The sequence below is a fragment of the Mangifera indica genome, chromosome 7 (genome assembly GCF_011075055.1).
Source record: "Mangifera indica cultivar Alphonso chromosome 7, CATAS_Mindica_2.1, whole genome shotgun sequence".
NCBI classification, from domain to species: Eukaryota; Viridiplantae; Streptophyta; class Magnoliopsida; order Sapindales; family Anacardiaceae; genus Mangifera; species Mangifera indica.
Genome location: NC_058143.1, coordinates 12,669,908 through 12,680,846, shown reverse-complemented (window position 1 = coordinate 12,680,846; position 10,939 = coordinate 12,669,908). Strand labels below are relative to the sequence as shown.

At 36.5% G+C, this 10,939-nt stretch overlaps 1 protein-coding gene and 1 non-coding gene across 2 annotated transcripts; one reads left to right on the top strand and one right to left on the bottom strand.

Annotated features, from left to right (window-relative positions):
- Nucleotides 1-5,110: 5,110 nt before the first annotated feature.
- On the top strand, nucleotides 5,111-10,363 carry LOC123221488 (the record flags this gene model as incomplete). The annotated part of the gene is given in 4 exon segments (XM_044644333.1): nucleotides 5,111-5,818; nucleotides 6,104-7,737; nucleotides 8,209-8,468; nucleotides 8,471-10,363. Coding segments are annotated over 4 exon segments (4,344 nt in total), but the record flags the coding sequence as incomplete, so codon positions are not given.
- LOC123222230 lies at nucleotides 5,378-5,484 on the bottom strand. Its single transcript, XR_006503554.1, has one exon. It is a non-coding gene; the product is annotated as a small nucleolar RNA R71 (small nucleolar RNA).
- Nucleotides 10,364-10,939: the final 576 nt, after the last annotated feature.

The window sequence follows — 10,939 nt, the reverse complement described above, 5'->3', positions numbered from 1 at the left end:
ATATATTTTTCGATTTTATTGAAAAATACGATTACGAAGGTAGTTTGAGAAGTCATAATATGAGAAGCCTACTTAATTTCACTAGGCTCCTAATGGAAAGTTGGCTCAAACAATTGTAAAAGAATGTTTGCCTTTATCTCCAACAGAATTCATTAATAATGATCTTCTTGGAAAACTTACTTTTTTTAAATGTGTGAGGCCCAAAATTTCTAATTTTTAAACAAAGTCTTGTGAAGAGATTAGTTTTACTATTGTATTGATCTCTCATTTCTCTGATCTTTATCTCTTATTTCTCTTATCTCTATCTCGTATCTTTATTTTATCTCTTATCCCTTGTTTATCTCTATCTCTTTGTTGTTTATCTAGCCATACTTTCTCCATAAAACTCAACCTTAGAAATAATCTTGTGTGGAAAACACAATTCATGTCATTTCTCAATTATCAAAACCTCAAAAGTTTCATTGATGGAATTGAAATTACCCCACCACAAACACTTCCTTCAATCACTGAATCATAAGATCAGGTTGTTAATCTAACGTATACTAGCTGGTTCCAAAGAGATCAACTTCTCTTATCATGGTTGTTTTCTTCCCTAACAGAAGAAGTTTTTCCATACTTAACAAGTCTTGACACCTCATACAAAGTGTGGACTGCATTTGTAAATACATTTTAGTCGGTATCTCATAAACGTCAATTGCAATTACATATAGAATCGTAAAAACTAAAGAAAATGATCTTAGTGTTTCTCAATACCATCAACATGCTAAGGCATTTGCTAATGAAATGGTTGTTGCAGGGAGAGCATTATCTTCATCAGAATTTAATGTAATCACATACAGAAATATTGTTATTGATTAATGTAACACCCCTCCCTAGAAGTACTACCCACCGAAGGATAAATGTTACGAATTAATATCCGGAGCGTCTATATATATTTTTTAAAATACTTTAAAATAAACGCATCACTAAAAGTGTTTAGAATTTATTCTAAGAAAACTGAGAGTCCGGAAGCAAACAAAAGATGTATATACTTGTATAAGAACTCATCTGAAAGTATCTGAAAATGTGGAGTAATCATATACAACTGTATCATTATCTCAAAAAGGTCTAAAAGTACCAAGAACATGCGACTGTATGCATGTAATACAAACCAAAGATAACATGCTCCAGTCGGATCTATCTTCGCTGACCTGACCATGCCTCACAGCTACCTCGATCACCTGTACCTGCAATCAGGAAAGAAAAGGAAGTGAGTGATAAGAACACTCAGTAAGGGGAAAGAATCAAGTAAACTATCTCTTTTCCTGTTCTAACTCACTTTCGGGACTCCACCTCACATCCTAACCTCTATAAGAGATTGAAGACGTAATCTAGTTCATTCTTTATTATTTGGGTCATACTTTGTCCCACCTGGTGTCTATTTGATACTTTCTAGAAGCTAACTATAGGGGTTTGACACTTTTCTAAGCTCGAGCTCTTTTCCTTTCTCTCACTACACCAATTGTGATCTGAATTGTGCTCTACTACGAGCATGCTCTACTGCGAGCAGACTGTACTGTGGGTCTATGTCCTACTACGGACGTACCCTACTACCGGCGGTGTAGTGTAAAGTGTCCCCTCATAGTTTATAGCATGCATGCAGGTCTTATATCTTACTAATTTTGCTTCCATCTAAATTTATTCATAACTCACCAGACATTACTCTTAGGACGACCCCTAAATCTTGAGCCCCAAATTCCTTTTTCTTGCTTTTCTTTCTTTTTCTTTTCTTCTTTTCTTTCCTTTCCTTTCCTTTCTTTCCTTTCCTTTCCTTTCTTTTCTTTCTTCATCCTTTTCTTTCTTTCTTTCTTTCTTTCTTTCTTCCTTGCCCATAACTACGAAATATTGTTCACAGAACAGTCATTTAGCAAGGCAGCCTTCTTTTTCATACAATTTAACAGCCCAAACAGTTTCTAATTCATACAAGCTATATATCATTGAAAAGAGGATTCAAAGATCTTTCCAACGAGCTATAATAGCTCTCATAATTCAATAGATAATGCAGTCAAAACGTGAGCTAAAGTCAGTGGCAAAAACTGCCTCCTCTGTTTATTTGGTAAAACAGTCCTTGTGGTTCATGCAATATTTAACAATCCAAATGATCTCTAATTCATACAATCTATATATCATTGGAAATAGGATTCAAAGAGATTTCCAACAAGATATAATAGCACTCATAATTCATCAGATAAGGCAGTCAAAACATGGGACGAACTCAGTGGCAAAAACTGTAAATATCATGCAACTTTCTGCCATGAACAAAATAACACACATAGACATCCCAAATGGCAAAACAACATTCCTCAACTTCAAAATCATCATTTATAACATAGATCCAAGGAACCAAAAGCCTAAAACATGCAACATATCAAGAATGATTCCCCTTACCTTGTTTCAAGCTAAATCTTTGCAAGTTGGCTTCCTTCTCTTTGTTTTACTTCTTTTATCACCAAAATTACCTTAAATCAACACCAAAACATACTAATATATTCATATAACATACATCCAATATATATATAAACATAGGAAAAGGAAAAAGAAAGAGATCTTTTGGTTACCAAGCTCCAAAAGTGCTTACTCTTTTTTTCCTTCCTTATCTATCTTCCAAAACCCTTCCAAATTACTTACTTTCCTTCAAAAACACAGCAAAGAAAGGAAGAAACTGCCTCCTCTGGAAGAGACGGGAAAATGATGGAAAAAGCAAAAGGTAAAGTTTCTTTTATTTCTTTTTATTGACTTTTCTTTCCAAACATATATATTGACTTTTCTTTCTTTTTTTTTTAATATTTATATACATATATATATATATATATATATATATATATATATATATATATATATATATATATATATATATTTATATAAGCACACCCATACATAACATATATATATATTAAAAAAAATGGGAAGTATCTCAAAACAGGGTTAAAAGACGTAATTGCCCCTGGAATATATCTGAGGGTATTACAATTATCATTCAATAATCACAACTCTTAATCTCCGTAAGTCTCCTATCACTTTTCATGGATTACATGGGCAACTTCTTACGCATGAAATTTTTAGACAAAAGCACACATGAACTTCTCTTGCAAATTTGGTGATCAAGTCATCTTCAACAAATAACAATTAGTCTCTTTATCAAGTCAATTTCAAAATCAAGGAAATAATGGCAATAATTCTGGATCTCCCAAGAATAATTCTGGATCTCGCAAGAATAAAAGACCATGTCAAATTATGGGTACTAAAATCATATTGTCGACAAGTATAGGAGGAGGTTTGCTCTAAGGCAAGTTACAAATCCCTAGGGAAATATAGCATGGGCAAATTATCCTCTATGTTGTAAGGTCTATTTTCTTCTCCAATGTCACAACCTATGTATTCTCACATGTCGAATCAAAATGTTATGCAAGGACAATTGACATACTCACCATGGCTTCTGGACAAAGGTGCCTGATAAGGCCATTAATTGTTACTATTTTAATTTATAATTCCCTTGTGTTATGTGGAAATTTGATGCAATCTAATAGGATTACTTATCTTTTTGCTTTTAGGAAGCTTTGAGCAATTTTGGAATAAATAGGGCCAAAAAGAGGAAAAACTGGAGTAGATATATTAAACTGGAAATTTCGTAATGCAGACTAGGCGTGGGCACGTGAAAGAAGAGAGCAGAATCCGGAAAGCAGATCTGAACGCCCAGATCAGCTGCAAGAGTCCAGAAAATATTAAGATTTGCTTCCTAGGAAAAGGATAATCTCCAGCTGGAAAAGAGGATTAATTGAGCTAAATAAGGAATGATATTTTTGGAAGAAGGATTTATATTAAAAATATATATCTTTTCCTTTTCCTTTCTTTTTGGGAAGATATGTATCACTTTGCTTGATTGGATTAGGAGATTAGTTTCAATTTCCAGATTTTTAGTAGGAAGACAATATATATACTCTTATTTTTATTTGAGAATTATCAACCATTGTACTGAGAGAATTAGAGAGAAAAACATGGTCTACAGTGGCTGAATAATTTATCTTGGTTGAAGGGATCTGAAACCATGGAACTACAATGATTGTGAGATTTATTTTTGTTCTTTAATGCATCTTTTAATTATTTGAGTATTGGTTATCTTTCTGAATTATTTTTCATGATTGTGTTGGTTGATTTCTAAGGTGCGCAATTAGTTTATCAATTAATATAATCTATTGCTAGTTTAGGTGCTGAATCCGTAATTGTTCAACCCACCTAATCGAAGTGGCAACTAGGTTTATCGTTTGCTGCGTCAGAAACTTTAAATCCTAGGAAAATAATCAACTGGATTAAATGCAACGTCGTACGTTTGTGTTATCTTGCTTCGTTGGTCTTTCTAATTCGTAATGCTATTGTTTAATTAAATTCGAGATCGTATCCGAATTATTAATCAATAAGGGTTAATTGGAATACATGTTTTTGGTTAACTAATCGTAAGGAATGACAGGTTAATTCAATACCACAACGAATATTCAATTAATTAATTTGATATTTATGGTTTCGATGATCAATCGTAGTTCCATTGGTGGATGTGACCGAAGACCAATGGTTGTTAAATCGATTTATTCCTTTTTGATTATTTTACTGAATTTTTATTTATTGTTTTTCATTATAATTTGCATTCACTTCAAAACCCCCTTTTTATTTATTTGTTTCAATTTAATTGTGACGGCATACTAATCAAAGCTCTTCGAGGGATCGATCCCTACTTTCCTTTACTACATTTTTGTTGTAGGAATTTAGGATTTAATTTGGGTGTCAACGACAGCACGTACCAAATTTTGGCGCCGTTGCCGGGGAGTTTTTAATTTGTATGTTCGTTACGCGATCTTTGAAACAAGCTAGTTTACAGTTTGATCCAGAAATTGAAAAGACTGCAAAAGGGCTGAGAAAAGAAGCGAAAAGGAGACTGCAAGCACACAAATCAGTTCACGAAACAGAGGGAAACATGGCTGAAAATCAGACTTTACGAGAGCTTGCTGCTCCAAATTTAAATCAACAACCACACTGCATTACTTTTCCGAATTTAGATGTTAATGCCACCTTCGAATTAAAATCTGGACTAATTCATCTTTTACCTATTTTTCGTGGTTCCGCAGGTGAAGATCCTCATAAACATTTAAAAGAATTTCATGTGGTGTGCACCGGAATGAAACCGAATGGAGTAACCGAAGAACAAATCAAGATGAGGGCTTTTCCGTTTTCTTTGAAAGATGATGCGCAAGATTGGTTGTATTATCTACCCGCTGGAAGTATCACTACTTGGCATGAGATGAAAAGATTATTTTTGCAGAAATTTTTTCCAGCATCAAGAGCAGCCAGCATAAAGAAAGAAATCTGTGGCATTCGGCAGCATATTGGAGAATCTTTATACGAATATTGGGAGCGCTTTAAAAAACTTTGTGCAAGTTGTCCACATCACCAAATTAGTGACCAGCTACTTATTCAATATTTCTACGAAGGACTTCTATCAAATGAGAGAAATATGATTGATGCGGCAAGTGGTGGAGCATTGGCCGACAAAACACCTGAAGCAGCCCGAAATTTAATTGCAAATATGGCGTCGAATTCACAACAATTTAGAAATAGATTAGACCATTCGTCTCGGCGCGTCAATGAGGTAAATATATCTTCTCTTGAAAGCCGACTTGATGATCTAACTACTCTTGTACGTCAAATGACTGTAGGAAAAACAGAGGTAGCGAAAGTTTACGGAATCTGTTCAGCAGGAGGACATCCAACTGATATGTGCCCAACACTTCAGGAGGACTGCTCTGAACATGCTAATGCAGTGGGCGGATTTTTAGGACAGCAGCAGCGAAATCATAATTATAATCCATATTCGAATACCTACAATTCCGGTTGGAGAGATCATCCTAATTTTCGTTATGGGAATGCAAATACGAATCAGCCTTTGAATAATTTTCAGCCGTATCAGCAGCCCTATATTCCTAGACAGCAGCAACCAACTCAAAATTCTGATTTAGGTACATCTCTTGAAGATATTGTTAAAACTTTGGCTACTAACACTGTGAAATTTCAGCAGGAAACCAGAACCAGCATTCAAAATCTGGAAAATCAAATGAGCCAGATGGCTACTGCAATCAATAAGTTGGAAGCACAAAATTCAAGTAAACTACCGTCACAAACTGTGGTGAACCCAAAGGAGAATGCTAGCGGCATAGTGCTGAGAAGTGGAAAAGAGTTGGATATGCCAATTAAAGAACCACCTGTACCAACACAAAAAGTGGAAAACAGAGAGGAAACGGTAGTAGAAAAGAATCCTTCCAAAAAGGTAGCGACAGGTAAATATCCTCCTTTCAGCGAATACAAACCTGTTCCTCCTTTTCCTGAAGCTTTAAAACTGAAGTGCGAAAGCAATGCGGATTTATATGAGACCTTTCGGAAGTGTGAAGTCAATATCCCACTGTTCGATGCAATAAAACAAGTGTCTCGCTATGCTAAATTCTTGAAAGAGTTGTGTACATTGAAAAGAAAGCAAAAACTCAAAAGGTATGAAAAAATAAAGGTAGGAGAAAATGTTTTAGCAATAATTCAAAAGAGTCTTCCTGAAAAATGCAAAGATCCAGGTATGTTTTGTATCCCTTGCACCATAGGAGAAACAAAAATTGAAAAGGCCATGTTAGATTTAGGAGCATCCATTAATGTAATGCCATATTCCATTTATTCTGCTCTTAATCTGGGTCCTTTAGAACAAACTGGTGTAGTTATTCAGTTGGCCGATAGATCGAATACATATCCGAAAGGATTAATTGAAGATGTTCTTGTTCAGGTTAATGATAAATTAATTTTTCCAGCTGATTTTTATGTTCTTGATATGGAAAATAATGACCAATCTGCACCTATTTTGTTGGGAAGACCTTTTCTGAAAACTGCTAAAACGAAAATTGATGTTCATAAAGGCACACTGACCATGGAATTTGATGGAGAAGCTGTCCAATTTAATATTTATGATGTTATGAAATATCCTGATGTGGATTTTCCTGTGTATTCAGTTGATTTAATTGATTCTTTAGCGCAAGAAATTTTTGATGCTGAAGATGAGTTGGAAGCAGCTAACCAGGACAATATTTTGAAAGAAGGAGATGAACCTAAATTAATTTCAGATGTGCAGAATACAGTGGCAGCGATGAATGAGTGCAGAGAGCTGAAAAATACGGATAATTTATCTTATATTGAGTTGCCAGTATCTAACGAAAAATTGATACCTTCTGTTTTGCAGGCACCAGAGCTGGAGCTGAAACCTCTTCCAAATCACCTAAAATATGTGTACCTTGGAGATGGGGAGACCTTACCAGTGATTATTTCCAGCAAGTTAATTAAGCAGCAAGAGGAAAAATTGGTACAGATTTTGAAGAAGCATAAAACAGCCATAGGATGGACCATTGCCGACATAAAAGGAATCAGTCCCTCTACGTGCATGCATCGAATTCATCTTGAAGAAGGAGCTAAACCAATTCGACAGCCACAAAGGAGGCTGAATCCGCCAATGATGGAAGTGGTAAAGAAGGAAATTTTGAAGTTGCTTCAAGCTGGAGTAATTTATCCTATTTCAGACAGCGAATGGGTCAGCCCTGTTCAAGTCATTCCGAAGAAGACCGGCATCACAGTGGTAAAAAATCAGAATGATGAATTGGTGCCTACTCGAGTTCAGAATGGGTGGCGGGTCTGTATAGATTATAGGAAATTAAATTCGGTAACCCGTAAAGATCACTTTCCGTTGCCGTTTATTGATCAAATGTTGGAAAGGTTGGCTGGCCGAGCTTACTATAGTTTTCTAGATGGTTTTTCAGGATATTTTCAGATTGCAATTGCTCCGGAAGATCAAGAGAAGACAACCTTCACATGTCCATTTGGAACTTTTGCATATCGACGAATGCCATTTGGAGCTTGTAATGCGCCGGCTACTTTTCAAAGGTGTATGGTAAGTATATTTTCAGATTATGTTGAACACATTATCGAAATTTTTATGGACGATTTTACTGTTCACGGAGACTCATTTGATAACTGTTTGCAGAATCTCACACTTGTGTTACAAAGATGCATTGAAACTAACCTTGTTTTAAATTTTGAAAAATGTCATTTTATGGTTGAGCAAGGTATAGTTTTTGGGCATGTAGTTTCAGCTAGGGGTATTGAGGTAGATAAGGCTAAAGTTGATATTATTCAATCTTTACCTTACCCCGCTAGTGTGCGGGAAGTTCGTTCTTTTCTTGGCCATGCAGGTTTTTACCGACGTTTTATTAAAGAATTTTCACGTATTGTGTTGCCATTATGTAAGCTGCTGCAGAAAGAGGTGACTTTTGAGTTTGATGAAAACTGTAAAAAGGCATTTGACAAATTGAAGCAGCTGCTGACTTCTGCACCAATAATCCAGCCACCAAATTGGAGTCTCCGTTTGAAATAATGTGTGATGCAAGTGATTACGCCGTAGGAGCCGTGTTGGGGCAGCGAGTTGGAAGGGTGCCACATGCCATATATTACGCATCAATGACCTTAAATGATGCACAAAAAAATTATTCGACCACTGAAAAAGAACTCTTGGCTGTTGTTTTTGCATTAGAAAAATTTCGTTCTTATTTATTGGGTACTAAAGTGGTTATTTACTCTGATCATGCAGCTCTTAGGTACTTGATTACAAAGAAAGAGGCAAAGCCAAGGCTTATAAGATGGGTTCTGCTGCTGAGTGAATTTGACCTGGAGATCAAGGATAAAGCTGGACAAGAAAATCGTGTTGCTGACCATTTAAGCCGTCTGGTTCATGTTAAAACAGAGCAGGATCTGCAGGAGCAATTTCCTGATGAGCAATTATTTTCAGCAAGCTGCAGGCTGCCTTGGTACGCACACATGGTGAATTATTTAGTTACTAACACACTGCCAACTGATTTACCTAAGGCTCAAAGAGATAAACTAAAAAATGATGCAAAGTATCATGTATGGGACGATCCATATCTATGGAAACGTTGCGCTGATCAAATTATTAGAAGGTGCGTACCTGAAACTGAAATTTCTTCTATTATTACCTTCTGCCATTCGTATGCTTGTGGAGGCCATTTTGGAGCAAAACGGACAGCAAGAAAAATTCTGGATTGTGGATTTTTCTGGCCAACTTTATTTCGAGACACGTACTTATTTTGTAAATCTTGTGAACGCTGTCAGAAAACAGGTAATATTTCGCAGAAAAATGAAATGCCTCAAACTCCTATTTTAGTTTGCGAAATTTTTGATGTTTGGGGTATTGATTTCATGGGGCCTTTCCCATCTTCGTTTGGTTACGTCTATATTTTATTGGCAGTTGATTATGTCTCGAAATGGGTAGAAGCGAAAGCTACCCGAACTGATGACTCTAAAGTTGTTTCAGGTTTCCTTAAATCTAACATATTCAGCAGGTTCGGCATTCCGAAGGCTCTAATTAGCGATCAAGGAAAACATTTTTGCAACCGAACAATAGAGGCGCTGCTAAAAAAATATGGTGTAACACACAAGATTGCTACGGCGTACCATCCACAAACTAGCGGACAAGCTGAGGTTTCGAATCGAGAAATTAAATCAATTATAGAGAAAACAGTTGGTCCGACCAGAAAGGATTGGAGTTTGCGATTGGAAGATGCGTTGTGGGCATACAGAACAGCATACAAAACGCCAATTGGGATGTCGCCGTATAGGTTAATATTCGGTAAGGCCTGTCATCTTCCAGTTGAATTAGAACACAGAGCATATTAGGCTGTCAAGCATTGCAATATGAAGTTGGATGAGAGTGGCGAACATAGGAAATTACAGCTGCAAGAATTAGAAGAAATTCGCAATGACGCGTACGAGAATGCTAGAATTTACAAGGAGAAAACAAAAGCTTTCCATGACAAAATGATTTCCAGAAAAGAATTTTCACTTGGCCAAAAAGTTCTCCTTTATCATTCAAGACTTCGATTATTTCCAGGTAAATTACGTTCTCGTTGGATTGGGCCGTTCGTTGTTACTAACGTTTTTCCTCATGGTGCAGTGGAGATTCAGAGCTTAACGACATCGAAAGTATTTAAAGTTAATGGCCACAGACTCAAAATGTTTTACGAAGGAGTACCGACTGAAAACGTTGGAGAAGTGGAGCTGAAAGATCCCATGTACATGGATGAATAGATGAAGGCATTACGTCGAGCCGACGACTGTAAACAAAGGCGCTACTTGGGAGGCAACCCAAGCTTAATTTTGATTAATGTTTCAATTTTAATTTTCTCAACAATTGCGTTAATTTCGGTTTATGTGTTCAATCTTTCGTTTTAAATTTCGGTTTTAGTATGTTTAGAGAGTTAATTAGCAATTATTTTATGATTTTTTTTATTGGGTTTATTTTATTTTATTTTCAGGTTACTGTTCAATCGTCTTCTTCCTCCTGCCAGTCTCAATTAGCCTTTTGTAAATGTTCACGAGGGGAGGAATCTGCAGTTTGGTAATCTGGAGCTGGGTTATGTATTTCTGTCAAAAGTCCAACTTTTGGCTTTGATATTTGCTTGAAACCAAGGGGGCCATATGCATTTGTGTGATTAAAAGGGCTGGGTTAATTGCTTCCAGAGACATAATCAATAAACACATGCCTCCAAAATTCCTCTCCACCTAAAACGTAACCCTAGCAGCCCCCTTTCCTCCATTCCGAACACCATGGTCCGAACCCGTTCTCAGCGTCATCGAGCAGCAAAATCCGGCCATCGGAGACCATCCACACCAGAGCTGTTGTCCGATTCTGACGATTCACCGAGCAATAGTGCGCCACAGTCCACACCGTCTCCGACGAATGAAATGCCTCCACCATCATTCCCTTCACCGTCACCTCAGCCACCACCGACCACCACGGCTTCTGTCCGCTCGG